This window comes from Hemiscyllium ocellatum, chromosome 18 (genome assembly GCF_020745735.1).
Source record: "Hemiscyllium ocellatum isolate sHemOce1 chromosome 18, sHemOce1.pat.X.cur, whole genome shotgun sequence".
NCBI classification, from domain to species: domain Eukaryota; kingdom Metazoa; phylum Chordata; class Chondrichthyes; order Orectolobiformes; family Hemiscylliidae; genus Hemiscyllium; species Hemiscyllium ocellatum.
Window position 1 is genome coordinate 21,366,406 of NC_083418.1, and position 23,170 is coordinate 21,389,575.

General features: G+C 46.4%; 1 protein-coding gene across 4 annotated transcripts in view; it reads left to right on the forward strand.

Moving 5' to 3' along the window:
• The window catches only part of dgkza (diacylglycerol kinase, zeta a), a 570,823-nt gene that overhangs the window by 263,718 nt on the left and 283,935 nt on the right, over positions 1 to 23,170 (forward strand). For all 4 annotated transcript variants that reach the window (XM_060838748.1, XM_060838746.1, XM_060838747.1 and 1 more), the window contains exons 5-14: positions 3,332 to 3,388; positions 4,349 to 4,417; positions 6,379 to 6,450; positions 7,923 to 8,039; positions 8,622 to 8,693; positions 10,756 to 10,851; positions 13,382 to 13,464; positions 16,531 to 16,591; positions 20,378 to 20,491; positions 21,596 to 21,736. In XM_060838748.1, the coding sequence (XP_060694731.1) occupies positions 3,332 to 3,388; positions 4,349 to 4,417; positions 6,379 to 6,450; positions 7,923 to 8,039; positions 8,622 to 8,693; positions 10,756 to 10,851; positions 13,382 to 13,464; positions 16,531 to 16,591; positions 20,378 to 20,491; positions 21,596 to 21,736 (882 nt within the window). The remainder of the gene's footprint in view (positions 1 to 3,331; positions 3,389 to 4,348; positions 4,418 to 6,378; positions 6,451 to 7,922; positions 8,040 to 8,621; positions 8,694 to 10,755; positions 10,852 to 13,381; positions 13,465 to 16,530; positions 16,592 to 20,377; positions 20,492 to 21,595; positions 21,737 to 23,170) is intronic.

Here is a 23,170-nt window from a genome sequence, read left to right on the forward strand (position 1 = left end):
GAACAGTTGTTGCAAGTGATGCATAAATGTGTTCCTCTGAGACAGGCAAGAAGGGGTAAGATAAAGGAACCTTGGATGATGTGAGCGGTGGAGTTTCTCGTCAAAAGGAAGAAGGTAGCTTACATAAGGTGGAGGAAGCTAGGGTCAAGTTCAGCTCTAGAGAAATACAGGCAGGCGAGGAAGGAGCTCAAAAATGGTCTGAGGAGAGCCAGGAGGCAGCATGAGAAAGGCTTGGCAGAACGGATTAGGGAGAACACAAAGGCATTTTACACTTATGTGAGGAATAAGAGAATGGTCAAAGAAAGAGTAGGGCCGATCAGGGATAGCATAGGGAATGTGTGTGTGGAGTCTGAGGAGGTAGGGGAAGCCCTGAATGAGTTTTTTTACTTCTGTCTTTACGAAAGAAACAAACTTTGTAGTGAATGAAACCTTCGAAGAGCAGGTATGTATGCTGGAATGGATAGAGATAGAGGAAGCTGATGTGCTGAAAATTTTGTCAAACATTAAGATTGACAAGTTGCCAGGCCCGGACCAGATTTGTCCTCGGCTGCTTTGGGAAACGAGAAATGCAATTGCTTCGCCACTTGCAAAGATCTTTGCGTCCTCGCTCTCCACTGGAGTCGTACCCGAGGACTGGAGACAGGCAAATGTAATTCCTCTCTTCAAGAAAGGAAATAGGGAAATCCCCGGCAATTACAGACCAGTCAGTCTCACGTCTGTCGTCTGCAAGGTGTTAGTAAGGATTCTGAGGGATAGGATTTATGACCATCTGGAAGAGCATGGTCTGATTAAATACAGTCAACGTGGCTTTGTGAGGGGCAGGTCATGCCTCACAAACCTTATCAAGTTCTTTGAGGATGTCACTAGAAAAGTTGATGAGGATCGAGCTGTGGATGTGGTGTGTATGGACTTCAGCAAGGCATTTGATAAAGTTCCCCATAGTAGGCTCATTCAGAAGGTCAGGAAGAATGGGATACAGGGGAACTTAGCTGTCTGGATACAACAGAAGACAGCGAGTGGTTGTAGAAGGAAAGTATTCTGCCTGGAAGTCAGTGGTGAATGGTGTTCCACAGGGCTCTGTCCTTGGGCCCCTATTGTTTGTAATTTTTTATTAATGACTTGGATGAGGGGATTGAAGGATGGGTCAGCAAGTTTGCAGACGACACAAATGTTGAGGTGTCGACAGTATAGAGGGCTGTTGTAGGCTACAGCGGGACATTGACAGGATGCAGAGATGGGCTGAGAGGTGGCAGATGGAGTTCAACCTGGATAAATGCAAGGTGTTGCATTTTGGAAGGTCGAATTTGAAAGCTGAATACAGGATTAAGGATAGGATTCTTGACAGGGTGGAGGAACAGAGGGATCTTGGTGTGCAGGTACATAGATCCCTTAAAATGGCTACCCAAGTGGGCAGGGTTGTTAAGAAAGCATATGGTGTTTTGGCTTTCATTAACAAGGGGATTGAGTTTAAGAGTCGTGAGATCTTGTTGCAGCTCTATAAAACTTTGGTTAGACCGCACTTGGAATACTGTGTCCAGTTCTGGTCAACCTATTATAGGAAAGGTGTGGATGCTTTGGAGAGGATTCAGAGGTGGTTTACCAGGATGCTGCCTGGACTGGAGGGCTTATCTTATGAAGAGAGGTTGACTGAGCTCGGACATTTTTCATTGGAGAAAAGGAGGAGGAGAGGGGACCTAATTGAGGTATACACGATAATGAGAGGCATAGATAGAGTCGATAGCCAGAGACTATTTCCCAGGGCAGAAATGACCAACATGAGGGGTCATAGTTTTAAGCTGTTTGGAGGAAAGTATAGAGGGGATGTCAGAGGCAGGTTCTTTACGCAGAGAGTTGTGAGAGCATGGAATGCGTTGCCAGCAGCAGTTGTGGAAGCAAGGTCATTGGGGACATTTAAGAGACTACCAGACATGCATATGGTCACAGAAATTTGAGGGTGCATACATGAGGATCAATGGTCGGCACAACATTGCGGGCTGAAGGGCCTGGCCTGTTCTGTGCTGTACTGTTTTATGTTCTCTGTCCTGTACACAAAAAGCAGGACAAATCCAACCCAGCCAAATACAGCCTCATCAGTCTACTATTGATCATCAGTAAAGTGATGGAAGGGGTCATCAACAGTGCTATCAGGCAGAACCTGCTCAGTGACACCCAGTTTATGTTCCAACATGGCTATTCAGCTCCTGACCTCATTACAACCTTGGTTCAAACATGGACAAAAGAGTTAAATGCCAGAGGTCAGGTGAGAGTGACAGCCCTTATCACTAAGGCTACATTTGACTGAGTGTGGCATCAAGGAGCCCTGGCAAAACTGCGATCAATGGGTATGGGGGGGAGCGCTTTCCTGTAGTTAGAGTCATACCTGACACATAGGAAGATGGTCATGGTTGTTGGAGGCCAGTCACTTCAGCTCCAGGGCATCTCTACAGGATTTCCTTAGGCTAGTGTCCTAAGCCCAACCATCTTCAGCAGTTTCATCAATGACCTTCCCTCCATTATAAGGTCAGAAGTGGGGATTTTCACCAATGATTGCACAATGTTCAGCATTATTCATGGCTCCTCAGACACTGAAGCAGTCCATGTCCAACTGCAACAAGATCAGTGTTACCTTCACTGAATCCCCCAATATCAACATCCTGGGAGTTATCATGGATCAGAAACTCAACTGGACTTACCACAAGAGCAGGTCAGAGGCTAAGAATCCTGCAGTGAGTAACTCATCTGCAAGACACAGTCAGGGATGTGATGGAATACTTGCCTGGATTGGTGTAGCTCCAACAACACTCCAGAAGCTTGACACCATCCAGGACAAACCAGCTCGCTTGATTGGCACCACAGCCACAAACATCCACTCCCTCCATCACTGACGCTCAGTAGCAGCAGTGTGTACTATCTACAAGCTGCACTGCAGAAATGCACCAAGGATCCTCAGACAGCACCTTCCAAACCAAAGACCATTTCCATTTAGAAGTCCAAGGGCAGCAGAAGTATGGGAGCACCACCACCTTCAAATTCCCCTCACTGTCACTGCGTCAAAATCCTGGAATTCCCTCCCTAATGGCATTGAGGGTCAACCTCGAGGAAATGGACTGCAACGATTCAAGATGGCAGCTCACCACCACCTTCTCAAGGGCAATTCAGGACGGGCAGTGATGCCCACATCCCACACAATGATTACATTTTTAAAAAATATCGGAGATCTATATAAAGCTTTTGCAAAAATTGATTGCCAAATATTTGTTTTCCTGGCTGTATGTGCCTGTTAAGGGTGAGATCAGTTTTAATGTTACGTTTTGTTATTTAAACCCCACAGATAAGTTTTAGATGTAAACCAACATTCCGGGAGTCTGGGTCACGTAACATTAGAGAGGTAAGAACATTTATTAATAATAAGTATGGAAATAAAAAGCCACTGTCTCAATTTGTTGAATGTTATTGCTGTTTGATACTCAGCAAGTCCCTTTATCTCTGACTAAGAATCTGGCTGTAATCTCTATATACAGCAGAGCCTGTGATATCCATTGTCTACAAAGATAGTACAGCTTTTAAAGTTTAGTCAAGGTTTGGTATTTCTAGCTGGCCTAGTAGTTATATCTGGTCAAGTTAGGAATGGTGTTGGTTTTGAAGAGTGCTGACCCAACTGCCTATGTTTTTAAAAAATATGTTTGGAGACAACTGCACAGGAAATCCTATTATGATGTTGTACCCTTAAGATCTTTTATCATTATTTTTTTTGAAAGAGAGAGCTTTTAAGACAGAGGTACTAAGCTGTCTGGTTGGAAAGCCAGTAAAGTAAGCAGCTTGTGAGGCCTTTAGTGTTTTTTTTTAAGTTAAAACAATAGAAGCAGCCTGGATGGGTGTGGTGAAACTCCCACAAACCCAGGAGTTTTAGTTTAGCTTTCTGCAGTTGTTGGGATCTGGAAGAAGTGAAGGTGATTCTTTTCTTCTCTGGGGTTGTCTGATATGTGCTCTCGTCTCTCTCTTTTTCTCTAGTGCTCTCTGTCATTCTCTCTCTCTCTCTCTCTCTCTCGCAATCTGTCTTTTTAGCTCTGTTGTGCTTGCTCGCTCTGTCTCGCACTCTCTGTATCTGTCTGTCTTTCTCTCTCTCTCTCTCTCTCTCTCTCACACACACATACATACACACACACACACACACACACACACACACACACTCATATGTGCTCACTTCTGACGAAGGAGCTGCACTATAACCTGGTGTTGTGTGATGTTTAATTTTATCCACCCCAGTTCAACACTGGCTCCTCCTCATCATTGTTACAAACTGAGCACCTGATTTTGTGCTGTTCTTGTTTCCTCTTTGTCTCCTCAGCCCACATTTGTCCGGCACCATTGGGTTCATCGGAGGCGGCAAGAGGGCAAGTGCAAGCAGTGCGGCAAGGTAGGAGGTCCCTGGGTGTGTCGCGTAGTGCTCACTTAGTACACGCAAGATGAAACCCCTCTCTGAGACTGAAACTGAAGCTCTGGAGCAGATTGTTCCAGTATCTAAATTGAAAATGCTGTTTTGAACAACTTCCTGTAAAATTGTAGGAAAGCCTAAATTAATGTGTCTGCATTAATCACATCCTGTGAATGACCTGTAATGATGAATATCCTTCCATTTTCGAATGAACTATTTCAGGATTCAATGTCTGACATTGTCTGTCTGGTCAGCATGTACATGTTGGGGAAGGTCTATGTTCTGGCTAGTTGTATTAAATTGAGCTGAAACGGGAATTTGAGCTGTATCTGGATCTTTGATTAATTTGTTGCTCTACTTCTGTAAGCTGGAGTAGCCTCTGAATCACCCTTGTTTTAATTCACTTTTGAGATGCAGGCATCGCTGACTGTCCAGCATTCATTACTGTTCCCTAGTTGCCCTTGAGAAGGTGGTGGTGTTGCAGTCTATTTGCTGCAGGTTGGCCCACGATGCTATTAGGGAGGGAATTCCAGTGTTTTGACCCAGCGACGGTAAAGGGACAGTGATAACTTTCCAAGTCAAGATAGTGAGTGGCTTGGAGGGGAAGTTGAAAGTGGTGGTGTTCCCACGTATCTGCTGCCCCTGTCCTTGATGGAGTGGTTGTGGCTTTGGAAGGTGCTCTCTCTGGACCTTTGGTGAATTTCTGCAGTGGGTTTTACAGATGGTGCACACTGCTGCTACTGAGCGTCAGTGGTGCAGGGAGTGGGTACTTACGGATGGGGTGCCACTCGAGCAAGCTGTTTTGTCCTGGATGGTGTCAGACTTCTGGAGTATTGTTGGAGTTGTATCCATGTAAGCAAATGGAGAGTGTTCCATCACATTCCTGATTTATGCCGTTATGATGTCGGACAGGCTCTGGGGAGTCAGGAGACAAGTTACTTGCCATAGTGTCCCTAGCCTTTGACCTGTTCTTGTAGCCAGAGCATTTGTGTGGCGAGTCCAATTAAGCTTCTGCTCAATAGTACCTCCCAGGCTGTAGATAGTGGGGAATTCAGTAATGGTAACACCATTGAATGCCCAGGAGTGGTGAATAGGTTGTCTGTTATTGGTGATGGTCATTGCCTGATATTTGAGTGGTGCGAGTGTTATTGCCACTTCTCAGCCCAAGTCTGGATATTGTCCAGCTCTTGTTGCATTAGAACATGAACTGATTCAGTATCTGAGGATTCTCTTGAGTATTGAGAGCTGAGTAACTTGAAGAGGATCTAGTAATTAAACATCTTGGCCTCGGCGTCACTATGTCGTGATGTAATGTAAAACAAATGCAGAAAAGCTGGAGGAACTCAGCAGATCTGGCAATAGCTGCATCTTTGTTCCAAGGAAGAGTCATATTGGACTTGACACGTTTAACTCTGTTCCACAGATCTACCTGACCTGCTGAGTTTCTCCAGCATTTTTTCTGTGTTCGTTTAGGATTTCCAATATCCACAATATTTTGCTTTTACCTGGTGAAAGGCAGACACAAGCGATACTTTGACTCTGGCTGAGCGACAGCAGGATAGGAGAGGAAAGGAAAATCAACCCTGGGCTGGGGCGGGGAAACTGAGGTTCAGTGTAGATCTGGTGAAGCTTCTTTCTTATTTAATCAGGAAAGATGAGAGGTGACTGGGATGTAGACATCGGAATGTCTGAGAGCCTCATAGACTAATAGCATTTTTACGGTATAGAAGGTGACCATTCAACTCCCTTTTGAATGTCTCGATTGAAGCTGTGCCCACCACAATCTTAGACGGTGCATTCCAGGCATGAACCACTTGCTGCCCTAAAAAAAGCCTTTAGTAAATATTTAGGTCTCTCTGAACTCATGGCATGTTGGGACTGACTTTGGTGTCTTTGTGAGTCACTTCCTTCCCATCACTTATTATGTCTTTTTTTTTAAACAGGGTTTTCAGCAAAAGTTTGCTTTTCACAGCAAGGAGATTGTTGCGATCAGCTGCTCCTGGTGTAAGCAGGCAGTAAGTCTTACATTTCTTCTTACATTTCTGTTTTTGACACCGTCTGCTGCTAAGTAGAACACCCTGGGGGTATTCAGCAAGTTGAGCAGTCTCAGTGGATGAAGCTGATTCGGTGGCTCAGTGGTTGGCACTGCTGCCTCACAGCGCAAGGGACCCAGGTTCGATTCCACCCTCGGGCGACTTCTGTGTGGAGTTTGCACATTCCCCCTGTTTCTGTATGGGGTTCTTTTGGGTGCCCTGGTTTCTTTCCATGGTCCAAAGGCGAGCAGGTTCGGTGGAATGGCCGTGCTAAATTGCCTACTGCTCAGGGACGTAGAAATGTAGGGTTACGAGGTTAGGGTAGAGCGGGGGTTTGGGTGGGAAGCTGTTGGGAGGGCCAGTGTGGACTCGATGGGCCAAATGGCTTCGAAACTGAAGGCATTCTAAAACCCAGAGCTAATGTTTCAGCTCAATGCTGTTTATCAGAATTGGGCAATGTTATGGATGAACAGCTTTCAGTTCAAAGACCTTTGATAGAAAGGGGCAGGAGTGATGTAAAAGATAAAAGATGTGCAAGTGACCAATATTGGAATGAGTTTAATGCTCTGAAGAATTTCTCTCTTTGGATCTGCTCTGGTTGCATCTGGTCCATCTATACTTCTTATTTATGAAATTAAGTTCTCTTATAACTGATTGATTGATTGTTTTTCCGTCTCTTTCAACTTTGTAGAATTATAGAGTCCCCACAGTGTGAAAACAGGCCCTTCGACCCAACAAGTCCACACTGACCCTCTGAAGAGTAACCCACCTAGACCCATTCCCTGACCCTATTTTGCTCCATTTCCCCTGACTAAGGCACCTACACGTCTCTGGACACGAGGGGGCAATTTAGCATGGCCAATTCACCTAACCTGCACATCTTTGGACTGTGGGAGGAAACCGGAGCATCCGGAGGAAACCCACGCAGACACGGGGAGAATGTGTGTGGAGTTTGCACAGTCATCCCAGGCTGGAACTGAACCTGGGGGGTGGGGTATTCTGGCTCTGTGACGCAGCAGTGCAAAACACTGAGCCACCGTGCCACCCTCATGCAATTTTACTTGCCTCGTGCAACTTTAACACCGGGTGTAGGGGGTAAAAACATCTAGATTTTAGCCCGGGCATAAGAATTATTGAAAAGCAGCTCGCAGTCCAGAAGGACAAACAATTGTGCTGGCAGATGAGAGATCTAAGGTTGGGGATTGTACTGTGTCTTGACTCCTGGCCTCAAAGTGCAGAAGCCAAGACTGATTGATTGTTTAAACATGACACATTGTTAACCTACATTGCATCCTTACCTCATGGCTCCTTCCCGTGTTGGGACACTGCCAAGATATTGCTGAGCAGTAGGACCTACAATGGAAAGGTGATGCATGAGGTTCAAAGTGGGCAGGTACGATCACAGGAAAGCTTAATGATTTACTTGAGATGCTTCCTTTATCCTTTCCCTGCAGTATCACAACAAGGTAACCTGTTTCATGCTGCAACACATTGAGGAGCCCTGTACGCTGGGTGCTCATGCTGCTGTCATTGTTCCACCAACGTGGATCATTCGGGTGAGACGGGCACAGGTGAGGACTTCTTTCCCAGTCGACCATCTCCCTGCTCTGAGCTGATCCTCTCTGTCCCTGACCCTGCTCTGAGCTGATCCTCTCTGTCCCTGATCCTGCTCTGAGCTGATCCTCTCTGTCCCTGACCCTGCTCTGAGCTGATCCTCTCTGTCCCTGACCCTGCTCTGAGCTGATCCTCTCTGTCCCTGACCCTGCTCTGAGCTGATCCTCTCTGTCCCTGACCCTGCTCTGAGCTGATCCTCTCTGTCCCTGATCCTGCTCTGAGCTGATCCTCTCTGTCCCTGACCCTGCTCTGAGCTGATCCTCTCTGTCCCTGACCCTGCTCTGAGCTGATCCTCTCTGTCCCTGACCCTGCTCTGAGCTGATCCTCTCTGTCCCTGACCCTGCTCTGAGCTGATCCTCTCTGTCCCTGACCCTGCTCTGAGCTGATCCTCTCTGTCCCTGACCCTGCTCTGAGCTGACCCTCTCTGTCCCTGACCCTGCTCTGAGCTGACCCTCTCTGTCCCTGACCCTGCTCTGAGCTGACCCTCTGATCACCTCTAACTTCTCTCTGGTCCTTTTGTCTCTCTGTTTTTGTCTCAGAATTCACTGAAGTCAAGCAAAAAGAAAAAGCGGACATCATTTAAAAGGAAATCGAGCAAGAAAGGAGCCGAGGTACGCCACTCTCTCACTTTCTAGTTTATTGTTTGATGTTACAGTGAAGCTGAGGTTTGAATGTTGTGACAGGGCAGGAATGTTTGAGTTAGTATGAGAAATAAAAAGGAATAAAATGGGCAGGAGTTGTGAGGAACAGTCACTGGACCCGAAACATTAACTCTGATTTCTCTGTACAGCTGCTGAGCTTTTCCAGCAATTTCTGTTTTTGTTCTGATTTACAGCACTCACTGGTTTGAGTCATACCTGGCCCATAGAAAGATGGTTATGGTTGTGATTGCTGGAGGTCAGTCATCTCAGTTCCAAGGCACTTCTGCAGGAGGTCCTCAGGCAATGTCCTAGGCCCAACCATCTTTAGCTGCTTCATCAATGACCTGTGCATGTTCAAATGCAACAAGATCTGGACAACATCCAGACTTGGGCTGAGAAGTGACAAATAACATTAATGCCACACAAATACCAGGCAATAACTATCTCCGATAAGTGACAATTGAAGCACTATCCTTTATATTCAATGGTGTTACAGTCACTGAATCTCCCAATATCAGCATCCTGGAGGTAACATTGACCAGAAACACAACTGGACTCTCCACACTAACACAGTGACCACAAGAGTAGGTCTGAGGCTAGGAATACTGCAGTAGGTAACCCACCACCTGACTCTCCAAAGCCTGTCCGTCATCTCCAAGGCTCAAGTCAGGATTGTGATGGAATATTTCCTGCTTTTCTGGATGAGTGCTGCTCCAACAACACCTCAGGAGCTTGACACCATCCAGGACAAAGCAGCCCGCTTGATTGTCACCGCATCCACAAAGCATCTACTCCCTCCACCACTGACACTCATTAGCAGCAGTGTATACGAGCTACAAGATGCACTGCAGAAATTCACCATAAGCTCCTCAGACAGCAAAACCAGGTCCATCTAGAAGGAGAAGGGCAGCAGATACATGGGTACACCACCACCTGAAATTTCCCCACCAAGCCACTCTCCATCCTGACTTGGGAAGGTATCACTGTTCCTTCAGTGTCGCTGGGTCAAAATTGTGGAATTCCCTCCCTAACAGCATTGTGGGTCTACCTACAGCAGGTTGACTGCAACAGTTCAAGAAGGTAGCTCACACCCACCTTCTCAAGGGCAGCTAGGGACAGGCAATAAATGCTGGTCAGCCAGCGACTCCCACATCCTATGAGTGAATTTAAAAAAAAGTCCTACACCATATTTTTTTGGAAATTGGGTAAGCTGTTTTGCCCAGGACTGTTCAGAAGAAATTATTGAAGTATTGCCCGAGGACGTGTGTGTGTGTGTGTGTGTGTGTGTGTGTGTGTGTGTGTGTGTGCGTATATACACAAGTCCTTTCAAGTATTTAATGATCTGCTGGATCTTCAGTCCTGTCAGAATTTGATGTTGTTGTGGTGTGAAGTCCCATTGCAGAGCCATATGCACATTGTCCCCGCTGACCCTCCAGTGCTGTCACGGGGGAGTGAGACACAGTTCGATGGGCTGGTTGTTCCCTCAGATGTCAAAGAATTCCTGGAAGAGCAGAGGAGTTATCCCCAGTGCCCTGGCCAATGCTTGTTATTCCATTAACATTGCAATAAATATTAATATTTATTGCTAATATCTCATTGGTGTTTGTAGGACGTTGGTATTCCACCTTACAGCTCATGACAGAAAGTGCTTAATTAATAGCAAAGTATTTTGGGACATCGTCAAGTCATGATCAAAGATTCCAATCCAAATCTTTCTTCTACAGCTGAGGCCTCATCATTTGTTGTCCCCTTGCCAAAGCCTACGCATTACCTCTGTGACCTGTTTAAACTGAGAATGTACTTTTGTCCCACTGTAGTCCCACTTTCCTGCACCAATTGATTTCTATTTCATGGCCATCTTGAAGCATAGGGCAATATTCTTGCATTTAAAAAGGAAGTGTTTCTGTATGGTGAGCTTTCTTGGGTATGGTTACATGCCCAGTATTACCACTGCTTTTCATATTCTCCCCCCTCCGTGCATGGATAAGTTTGTCTCGATTTTCTAAACTCGCTCTTTTCCCTTGTCAAACAGGAAGGAAGATGGAGGCCCTTTATCATAAAGCCCATCCCATCCTCATTGATGAAACCACTGCTGGTGTTTGTCAATCCCAAGAGTGGAGGAAATCAGGTTAGTGTGGACCCTCTGTCTGATGGAGCAGTAATGTACAAGTGTGGGCAGCTCATTGCATAGTGAGCGTCCTCAGACAAGAGCTAACTGAAAAACGTGTCCTCCAATACCCTGGACTCAGCATTTGGAGTATGTCCGTCCCTTTGTCTGTCTCTATCTTTGTATCTGGCTCTCTCTCACCCTCATCCTCTGTGTGTGCGTCTCTCTCTGTATCTCCTCTCTCTATCTTTGCATCTGTCTGCATCTCTGCCTGTCTTTCTCTCTGCCTGTCTCATTGGCCCTGCATGTCTGGCTCGATTTCTCTGCGTTTCCCTCTGGCATGCACTCTCTTCATGCCTTGCTCTGGCTCTCTCTCTCGCTCTCTCTTGCCCTCTGCCTCTCTCTCTCGCTCTCACTTTGTGTGTCTCACCTGCTGTCTGCAGGTCTCGCCCGCTCTCACTCTCTCTGCATCTCGCCCACTCTCTCTCTCTGCGTCGTGCTCATGCTCTCTCTCTCTCTCTCTCTATCATTATTGCCCACACTCTCTCTGCATCTCGCTTGCGCTCTCTGTCTCTCTGCGTCTTGCTTGCGCTCTCTGTCTCTCTGCGTCTCGCTTGTGCACTGTCTCTCTTTACATCTCCCCCGTGCTCCCTCTGCGTCTCACTTGCTCTCTGTGTCTTACTTGCTCACTCTGTCTCTGCATCTCACTCGCTCTCACTACAGCTCGTTTGCTCTCTGTCCCTGCATCTCGTATGCTTGCCCACGCGCTCTCTCTCTATCTCTCTCTGTGTCTCGCTGGCTCTGTCTCTCTGTCGTTTTCTCTGCATCTCGCTCTCTTTCTCTCTCTCTATCTGCATCTCGTGCTTTCTCTGCTTCTCGCTTGTGTTCTCACCTGCTCTCTCGCTCTGTGTCTCACTCATGCTCTCTGCGTGTTGCTCGCGTTCTGTCTCTGCACCTCATGTACTCTCCCTCTCTCGTCCCGCTCGCTCTCGCACGCGCTCTCTTTCTGCATCTTGCTTGCTCTCGCTTTCTCTGCATCTCGCTCGCTTTCTCTGCGACTTTCTTGCTGTCTCTGCATCTCTCTTGCTCGCTCACTCTGTCTGTTTTGCTCGCTCGCTCACTCACTCTATTTCACTCACATGCTCTGTCTTGCTCGCTCTCTCGATGTCTCGCTTGTTCACACTGTCTCACTCACTTGCTCGCTATGTCTCTCACGTTTGGTCTGTCTGTCTCGATCGCCCACTCTCTCTGTTTGTCTTGCTCACTGGCAATGGCTGTCTTGCTCTGTCTCACTAACTCTTCTGCTGTGTTTTGCTTGCTCACTCCGTCTGTCTCGCTGGCCCTCTCTGTCGCTCGCTGTGTTTTGCTCGCTTGCTCTGTCTGTCTCTCACATTTGCTCTGTCTTGCTTGTTCGTAAGCCCTGTCTGTCTGTCTCGCTCGCTCACTTGCCCTGTCTCACTCGCGCTTGCCTATTCTGTCTGTCTCGCTCGTAGGCTCTGTCTGTCTGGCTTGCCCTCGCTCTGTCTCACTCGTGCTCTCACTCTGGCTCGCTTGCTTGCTCTATCTCGCTCGCTGGCCCTGTCTGTCTCGTTCGCTCTCTATCTCAGTCCCATTCATTCTCTTGCTCTGCTTTTCTCGCTCAGTCTGTCCAGCTCGCTTTGGTCTGTCCAGAGGTGTGTTGCCCTCTGCTGGAGTTTTGTTGTTGGCTGAAGCAGTCACTCATTTAGTGGATGCAAAAAAAAAAGTCCCTTCCGCACTACCTGTGGGGCAATACGGAGTCACAAAGGTGGATAGTCTCTGAGCGGCAGCACTCCCAGGATGCTAACACTCATCAAACAGAGATGGCTCACACCTGATTGGAAAATGGCTGTATACCCAAAGACTTTGACATGGTTAGGCTGTGAAAGTTAGACCCACTGCCCCTGAAGGAGCAGAGAAAATACAAACCAGGAGGTCCCTGGTCTCTCCTCCCCACAGCGGGGGAAATGAGCTGGGAGCTGAGTGTTCCAGAATGGCCGGCTTCTATAACAAGACTGGTTGCTGGGTCAGGTACACGTGGAGATGCAGCCAATTCCGGGAGAAAAGGAGCAAAAATATATTTAACAAAAGCCCATGTGAGAATGCGTACTGGCTTAACTCCGAGCTCGCCTCCAGTTGATGATTCTATTTCAGAGGTTTTTTTTTGTACCAAGTCTTAATCCTACAATGGAGGTTGGTGTTAAGTATTTTGACAGCAGCTGATCAGTTTATTTCTATACGGCGTCAGTTTCTCCAAATACAAGAGAAGGATGTTGCATGTCTGGATGGAGTCCACTCTAGGGTTCGTTACACCTATGGGATCCCAGGCAACTAACCCTTTCTCAGTGTATATCCCACTCACAGCCACTGAGACTATTCTGCCATGAAGCTCATATCTGTGGGGCAGCTGACCCAAATCTGCAGTGAAAATGTTCACTTGAGACAGAGTGTATGTTTGTGTCACCTTGTACAGTACAGCCCACACTTGGCTGGCTCTTCATGTCTCAGTTTTATTGGGTTCATTCTCTTGCAGGGGGCCAAGATTATCCAGTCATTCATGTGGTATCTGAACCCAAGACAAGTGTTTGATATGTGCCAAGGAGGTCCCAAGGAGGCGTAAGTACTGGATGGGGACAAATGCCCACCAGAAGGGCCAATGGGCTGAGAGGTGGCAGATGGAGTTTAATTCAGATAAATGTGAGGTGCTGCATTTTGGGAAAGCAAATCTTAGCAGGACTTATACACCTTAATGGTAAGGTCCTAGGGAGTGTTGCTGTACAAAGAGACCTTGGAGTGCAGGTTCACAGCTCCTTGAAAGTGGAGTCTCAGGTAGATAGGATAGTGAAGGAGGAGTTTGGTATGCTTTCCTTTATTGGACAGAGTATTGAGTACAGGAGTTGGGAGGTCATGTTGCGGCTGTACAGGACATTGGTTAGGCCGCTGTTGGAATACTGCGTGCAATTCTGGTCTCCTGCCTATCGGAAAGATGTTGTGAAACTTGAAAGGGTTCAGAAAAGATTTACAAGGATGTTGCCAGGGTTGGAGGATCTGTGCTACAGGGAGAGGCTGAACAGGCTGGGGCTGTTTTCCCTGGAGTGTCGGAGGCTGAGGGGTGACCTTTTAGAGGTTTACAAAATTGAGGGGCATGGATAGGATAAATAGACAAAGTCTTTTCCCTGGGAGTCCAGAACTAGGGGGCATCGGTTTAGGGTGAGAGGGGAAAGATATAAAAGAGACCTAAGGGGCAACATTTTCACACAGAGGGTGGTACTTGCATGGAATGAGGTGCCAGAGGAAGTGGTGGAGGCTGGTACAATTGCAACATTTAAGAGGCATTTGGAGGGATATGGACTGGGTGCTGGCAGGTGGGACTAGATTGGGTTGGGATATCTGGGACAGCATGGATGAGTTGGACCGAAGGGTCTCTTTCCATGCTGTACATCTCTACGACTCTGTGATATTCTGTATAAAATTATGAAGGGGATGAATAAGATAAAAGGAGAGTTTCCACTGGCGGGTGAAACTAGAACTAGGGAGTATTGCCTCAAAATAAGGGGAAGCAGATTTCAGACTGAATTGAGAAACTTCTTCACTCAAAGGTTTGTGAATCTGTGGAATTCCTTGTTGAATGTTTTAAGGAAAAGGTAGATTTTTGAACAGTAAACGAATTAAGGGTTATGGTGAGTGGGCCAATAAGTAGAATTGAGTCCATACAAAAGACCAGCCTGAATCTTGTTGAATGGTGGAGCAGGCTCAAGGGGCCAGATGGCCTCCTCCTGCTCCTTGCTCCTATGTTCCAGAGAGGGTGTTGAAAAGAATAGTGGCCTAGATCTTCCAATGGAAGATGGGTTCAATTATTATGTGTTTGACCGCTATCAAAGTCACGAGAATAGCTAAAAACTGGTGGGAGAGAAGCAGCACCTTCAGAAAGATCATAGTCATAAATCTGACCATAACCAATTATTTTTGAGGAATCGACAAGTCATTGCCAACAAGGATGTAGACTAACCTGCCATCGTGTTGAAACAGTTCGTAGCTAAGTCACAAATTACATCCTAAGGGACTGTGATAAAGTTATATTTTATCTCCTCATCCTTCCGATGAAGTGAGAACTTTGAGGTGTTTGCTTCCAAAGCAGGACCCCACGTGAACACGGAATGCGACTTAGCTACAAGCTTACAATTTTGAATACGGAGAGATACATTGGCTGGAGCTCTCTGTAGAGGCCTCCAACACTGACCCCCCCGCCCTCATCAACGTGAGCGAGAATCTCTGCAGTTGTGTGGGAATTTTCCTTGTGTGGGTATGATTAACCTACATTGTTAGGGACAGAACATCCAGAACTTTACTCTGCATCTGGCTCTGCACTTGGGAATGCGTGAGCTGACACTAAAGACAGATTTAAAGTCTGGTTGAAGGTTTGTAGCTCGGGTGTCCGTTGTTGTGGTTCTGTTCGCCGAGCTGGAAGTTTTTGCTGCAAACGTTTCGTTCCCTGGCTAGGGAACATCATCAGTGCTATTGGAGCCTCCTGTGAAGCGCTGCTTTGATGTTTCTTCCGGTATTTATAGTGGTTTTTTGCTTGCAAACGTTTCATTCCCTGGCTAGGGAACATCATCAGTGCTATTGGAGCCTCCTGTGAAGCGCTGCTTTGATGTTTCTTCCGGTATTTATAGTGGTATTATGACCACTATAAATACCGGAAGAAACATCAAAGCAGCGCTTCACAAGAGGCTCCAATAGCACTGATGATGTTCCCTAGCCAGGGAACGAAACGTTTGCAGCAAAAACTTCCAGCTCGGTGAACAGAACCACAACAACTAAAGACAGATAAAATATTTGATGTATCTGTGCTAATATCTCTTGAATTCAATGCAAATATATAATGAATGAAGCTTTTTTTTGAAGGAGACTTTGTTCCTGTCCTGGAAAGTGTAATATTTGTTCACTGAACTGGTGTGGTTTTCTGCAGATGTTTTGTCTCCTCGCTAGGTGATATCGCCAGTGCGTCTTTGATACAGGTTTGGTGGCCTGTCCCACCTGGTATTTGTGTGTCTCTGATTTTTGGTACTCTGGCTCTGCGTAGTTTGTAATATTTAGTTCAGTTTCATGCTTGGAGGTGCTGGTTAAAGGGTGGTTTTGCAGTGTCCAAGATCCACTTAAACTTGCTGACAGATGTAGCGCAGACATCAAGTCACAAATATGTAAATGAGTTGGAGAACAGTTATCAGATTGGACTCATTAACGTTGAGGTAGGGTGAAATGAAGTCTAACCAAAGGCATTCAGGAGCACAATGTGAAAGGAAGTGCATGTAGTAAACAGGAGCAGAAGGAGGACATTCAGCCCCTCAAACCTGCTCCATTGTTCACTATGGTCATGGCTGTTCTGATTGTGGTCTTATTTATTGTGTCCCACCACCCACTCTGTAAACCTTAACCCCCTCTGCTGATCATGAATTTGTCTAACTCAGCATTGAAATGATTGGCGAATCTCCTACTGGGCTTACCTCCGGAGCCCAGGGTTCAGTGCTGGTTCCCAGAGGTTTGTCCTGTTATTCTGTAATAAGCAAGCCCTTGTTTTTACAGTTTCTGAACCAAAGAGCAGAGTCTGTGATCACAACAATCTCTGTGCTTCCCCTGAATTTGTCTGTGTGTTTTTACACTTCTAGTTTTGCCTCTGTACAGGTTAGAGCTCTACCGGAAAGTCCAGAACTTAAGGATCCTGGCCTGTGGAGGTGATGGCACAGTAAGTATTCCACCCAATATACTCCTCTTGCTCTTAGACAACTATATAGCACCCTCTTTAAAGTTGACTTTCATTTCCAAACAAAGACATTGAGGTGGTTGCTTAATTGTTGTATTAATGGTGAGCCTCATGCTGAAGTTGGGTGGTGGCTTGCTCGCTACATACACAGTCACCTCATCGTTTCCTGGTCACTGCCCACTACCTCAGTCTCTTCACAGCCTCAGTGTTCACTCACTGCCTGGACAGAGATTGACCCCATGTCATTAATATCCTGAACACCAAGTTTCCTGTCACTCCTCACCTCCCACAGCTTCCATGCTTCCATTTTTAGCCCCTCGTGGATCCGGTGGCTGGGCCTTTTCTGCCTAGGCCCCAAGTTCTGGAAGTTCTGCCCAAACCACCTGATTGTCCCCGCCCCCATCATGCTGCTTCCAAATCAACGTCCACAGCTCCCATTGCATCCTCAATGTCTGCACATCCACCTTCACCTTTAGTGTTGGCATCAGTAGCAGCATTCTCTTTTGGCATACATTGACGTCAGGAATTCTGGAATCTCCTGCAGACCCTGTGTTTAAAGATTGTGAATGCTACAGGTTTGAGCCACGTGTACAAGGCTGAAACTTTGACTCCTGGTTTCAATTGTTTTCTGGCACTTAGCAAAGATCCCTGCAAAAATGTCTGTTGTATGTATGGTGTGTACCGTTTCTGTTTACATCTGGATTGCCTGTATGTCTGTTTTGTCTGTGTGTTTTTATTAGGAATAGGTTTATCACAGGGATACATGAGTACAGTGAAAAGTTTACAAAGTCACCATTCCCACTGCCACCTTAAGTACAAAGTTGCCGAGGTACAGAATCTTAGATTTTGTATGTCTGTGTATTTGTGGAGGTGTGTGTCTATTTTTTTAACGTCTCAATGGCAATTTTGGTTGAGATCTCAGCAGCTGGTGGGAGAGCAGGTTTAGACATTGTACTCACTGCCTTTTTCACCAAATCACAGCCCAGTCAGACAGCAGTGAGGCGAGCACCAGTCCTTTCCATAGCCTGTTGGAGGGACCAAGATATGGAGCAGCAGTGATCTAATTGCCTGAAGGAGCACCCACAAGGGGCTGATGACATACCCTCCTTCCTGTGTTCCTATTTACTATATGAGTGACTGCTTCAGCCAACAGAATCTGCCAAGAGCTGTTGCATTTAAGAAAGGTTTTAATGGCTAAACATTATCGGCACTAAAGCTTGCTTGTACATCATCAACTCTATCATAGAACCTAGAACAGTATGCATAGAACAGGCCCTTCGGCCCACAATGTTGTGCCGAACATTTGTCCTAGCTTAAGCACCTATCCATGTACCTATCCAATTGCCGCTTAAAGGTCACCAATGATTCTGACTCTGCCATCATGTCGCTCAATCTTCAAGGGTGGACTTCCACTTCAAGTTATCAGTGGTGCAGCTGTTGACTAACTAGGTTTGAAGTTTGTGAACTTCACCTCCATGACGGATATAGGCATTTTGTAATTTGATATGGAGCTATGAGGGAGGAGCTGGCCAAAGTTCAATGGTGCAATACTTGAGCAGGGATGACAGTGGAGGAACAATGGCAGATATTTCTGGGTATAATGCAGAAGATGCAGGATCAGTTCATCCCAAAAAGGAAGAAAGATCCTAGGAGGAGGCATGGGTGGCCGTGGCTGACGAGGGAAGTTAAGAAACATATAAAGTTAAAAGAGGAAAAGTATAACATAGCAAAGATAAGTGGGAAAACGGAGGACTGGGAAGCTTTTAAAGAACAACAGAGGATTACTAAGAAGGAAATACACAGAGAAAAAAATGAGGTACGAAGGTAAACTGCCCAAAAATATAAAGGAGGATAGTAAAAGTTTTTTTAGGTATGTGAAAGGCAAAAAAATGGTTAAGACTAAAATTGGGCCCTTGAAGACAGAAACAGGGGAATATATTACGGGGAACAAAGAAATTGCAGAAGAATTGAATTGGTACTTCAGATCTGTGTTCACTGGGGAAGACACAAGCAATCCCCCTGAGGTAACAGTGGCTGAAGGACCTGAACTTAAGGGAATTTATATTTGCCAGGAATTGGTGTTGGAGAGACTGTTAGGTCTGAAGGCTAATAAGTCCCCGGGCCCTGATGGTCTACATCCCAGGGTACTGAAGGAGGTGGCTCGGGAAATCGTGGATGCATTGGTGATTATTTTCCAGAGTTCAATAGATTCGGGATCAGTTCCTGCGGATTGGAGGGTGGCTAATGTTGTACCACTTTTTAAGAAAGGTGGGAGAGCGAAAGCAGGAAATTATAGACCAGTTAGTCTGACCTCAGTGGTGGGAAAGATGCTGGAGTGTTTTATAAAGGATGAAATTACGACACATCTGGATAGTAGTAACAGGATAGGTCAGAGTCAGCATGGATTTATGAAGGGGAAATCATGCTTGACTAATCTTCTGGAATTTTTTGAGGATGTAACTCTGAAGACGGACGAGGGAGATCCAGTAGATGTAGTGTACCTGGACTTTCAGAAAGCTTTTGATAGAGCCCCACATAGGAGGTTAGTGAGCAAAATTAGGACGCATGGTATTGGGGGCAAAGTACTAACTTGGATTGAAAGTTGGTTGGCTGACAGGAAACAAAGAGTAGTGATAAATGGCTCCATTTCGGAGTGGCAGGCAGTGACCAGTGGGGTATCGCAGGGATCAGTGCTGGGACCGTAGCTTTTTACAATATATATGAATGATATAGAAGATGGTATTAGTAATAACATTAGCAAATTTGCTGATGATACAAAGCTGGGTGGCAGGGTGAAATGTGAGGAGGACGTTAGGAGATTACAGGGTGACCTGGACAGGTTAGGTGAGTGGTCAGATGCATGGCAGATGCAGTTTAATGTGGATAAATGTATGGTTATCCACTTTGGTGGCAAGAACAGGAAAGCAGATTACTACCTAAATGGAATCAAGTTAGGTAAAAGGGCAGCACAGAGAGATCTGGGTGTTCTTGTACACCAGTCAATGAAGGTAAGCATGCAGGTACAGCAGTTAGTGAAGAAGGCTAATAGCATGCTGGCCTTCATAACAAGAGGAATTGAATATAGAAGCAAAGAGGTGCTTCTGCAGCTGTACAGGGCCCTGGTGAGACCACACCTGGAGTACTGTGTGCAGTTCTGGTCTCCAAATTTGAGGAAAGACATTCTGGCTATTGAGGGAGTGCAGCGTAGGTTCACGAGGTCAATTCCTGAAATGGCGGGACTACCTTACGCTGAAAGACTGGAGCGACTGGACTTGTATACCCTTGAGTTTAGAAGACTGAGAGGGGATCTGATTGAGACATATAAGATTATTAAAGGATTGGATACTTTGGAGGCAGGAAAAATGTTTCCGCTGATGGGTGAGTGCCGAACCAGAGAACACAACTTAAAAATACGGGGTAGACCATTTAGGACAGAAATGAGGAGAAACTTCTTCACCCAGAGAGTGGTGGCTGTGTGGAATGCTCTGCCCAGAGGACAGTGGAGGCCCAGTCTCTGCATTCATTTAAGAAAGAGTTGGATAGAGCTCTCAAGGATAGTGGAATCAAGGGTTATGGAGATAAGGCAGGAACAGGATACTGATTAAGGATGATCAGCCATGATCATATTGAATGGTGGTGCAGGTTCGAAGGGCAGAATGGCCTACTCCTGCACCTATTGTCTATTGATTAATCTAATTCTCTTGCAGCAGAGCTGCTCCATATAAACAGCAGAACGTTTCACCACTTTTCACCTCCTTTTCTTATTAGGTAGGATGGATTCTGTCCATTTTGGATCAACTACAGCTAAACCCCCAGCCTCCTGTGGCAGTCCTTCCTCTGGGAACAGGAAATGATCTTGCAAGAACCCTGAACTGGGGTGGGGTAAGTGAGATGAAGTAGCACAGAGAGTGAATCACTATTTCACTGCTTTACAGTATGTGATGGCACCCATTTATTCATGGAGGTTGGTGCTCTCTGGAACCATTTGCAGTCGCACCCAGTCTCAGCAATCAATGGATCATTGTGGGTGGCACAGTGGTTAGCACTGCTGCCTCACAGCGCCAGAGACCTGGGTTCAATTCCTGCCTCAGGCGACTGAGTGTGGGGTTTGCACATTCTCCCCATGTCTGCATGGGTTTCCTCTGGGTGCTCCGGTTTCCTCCCACAGTCCAAAACTGTGCAGGTCAGGTGAATTGGCCATGTTAAATTGCCCATAGTGTTAGGTGAAGGGGTAAATGTAGGAGAATGGGGCCTGTGTGCGTTGCGCTTCGGCGGGTCGGTGTGGACTTGTTGGGTCGAAGGGCCTGTTTCCACACTGTAACTAATTTAAACTAAACCAAGATGATTGCTTCTTTTCAATGATGTTGTGATATGCATGAGCACTAGTTGGGGCAGGCAGTATTAAACCAATATAGGCAGCTCCCATGTTGCGAATGGGTTCCATGTTGGAATTTACACGCGAGTCAGGATATGATGTGGGATAGCAGAAGTTAGCTGCTCACAAGCATGAGGAAACATTACACTCCTGTATTGAATCATGTTTGTAATTCCTGCCTCAGGCAACTGACTGTGTGGAGTTTGCACCTTCTCCCTGTGTCTGCGTGGGTTTCCTCCGGGTGCTCCTGTTTCCTCCCACAGTCCAAAAATGTGCAGGTTAGGTGAATTGGCCATGCTAAATTGCCCGTAGTGTTAGGTGAAGGGGTTAATGTAGGGGAATGGATCTGGGTGGGTTGCACTTCGGCGGGTTGGTGTGGACTTGTTGGGCCGAAGGGCCTGTTTCCACACTGTAAGTAATCTAATCTAATTATAAGTAAGTCAGGGAGAGCCTGCATTCAGTTTTGTTGGTTTTTCCAAATTAAGTTTTGATCGCTACTGAAGAAAGGGACACTTTTTTGCGGGGATGGTGGGGGGGAGCATTTTGAGGTTGAGGGGAGAGAGAGAGAGAAGGAGTTTATTTTTACCCTGATCTCTTTCTCTTGGATTCAGGGATACACAGATGAGCCTGTCTCTAAGATCCTGTCACACGTAGAAGATGGTAACATTGTGCAGCTGGATCGGTGGAACCTGTACGTGGAGAGAAATGCTAGCGCAGTCCCTGATGAGCGCGATGAAACTGCTGCTGAGAAGGTCAGTGTCTGAGGCCCTCAGCCCTTTACAGAGGTTACCATCGTGTGCCACAGTGTGCTTGGGATTGGCAAAAATCTGCTGTTCTTTACCTTGTCCTCAGTGGGTAAAGACCCGTTGGGGCAGGGCATCTATAACAGGCTATGTCCAGCCTTCACTAGTGGGGCAGGAGACTGCTGCTCCTGGAGGGTCTTGCACTCTTGCCCCAAGCAGGGGTGATAGATCGGGCTGTGCAAACTGCCCTCCCTCAGACCAAGGGGAGGGAACAACGAGCAGCTGAAGACGAGAGACTGACAGGTCAGGCGGATCCTCCTCCAAGCAGGTACCAATCACCTGTCCATCAGGGAGAGAGGCTGGGAGCACCAGTCTCTCTCTCTCTCTCTCACCTGGCCCTGACTACAGCTCTTCAGTCTCCAGGATCAAAGCCTTCCCAGTCTGTTGGTGTCAACGGAGATGCCCCACACATGCCTTGATGACCCTGCTGAGTTTCAAATGGACCTGGGAAGTGGGTGCTCTCCACAGTTGAGTTTTATAAACCGCCCAAATTGGCCTCTTCGTTCCCTTTCATCATTTACCCCAGGACGTTCCCACTCTCCCTCAGTCCTGCACGGCAGAAACTTGGAAAAGGACAGGATGCTCTAACCCAATGTCAATTTTGGAAGATTTAACCAGCCTCATGAGTACACACTTCACTCTCCTAGAACAAATTGAGTCTATATCCTATCTAACTTTAAGTTCTGTTTTCGCCCTGATACCCTTGTGACCTGACAGAGTGTCCTCTACACTCTGTCTTTCACATCGTCTCACATAAATGTGAGGTAGCAACAGGAAGTTGCCTTTCAAAGTCCTTGTTCTTAATTAGACATCCCTCTCATGGCCTAACATGGTTGGTCTACTGGTCACTCCCACATCATTGGTGCCTAGCTCTTTAGGTGGAACCTTTAAGTTCGAACTCTTTAGCCACAGCCATGGCCACCATGTCCCAACTCCAAATGAGACACTCTTTGAAGCATCATTACGTTAAAGGTACTGTATGATTAGAAGCTGATGTTGTACAGTATAAATGTGTCACATACCCCTCACCCCTTTTACCTGAGGTGTGAGGATTGGTTTTAATGTAAATATTCATTGATCAGTCGTTGTTCAGAGCCGTTGGCCATGATTCAGTGGAGAGCACATTTGTTCTTAGGCAGAAGATTCTGTGTTCAACTCCCATTGTAGGTACTTGGAGAGTGCATTATCAGCACTAACACACTGAGCAGAACTGAGAGAGTGCTGCACTGTTAAAGGCTCTGATCTGTTTGAACAAGATTGTATACCAAGGCTCATTGCACCTTTTCACATGGATTAAAATGATTCCACAGCCAATCAATGGGCTGGTTTCCTGATAAACTGGGCAATGTTTCTTTCCCAATTACACTGTTGTTACCTCAGTTT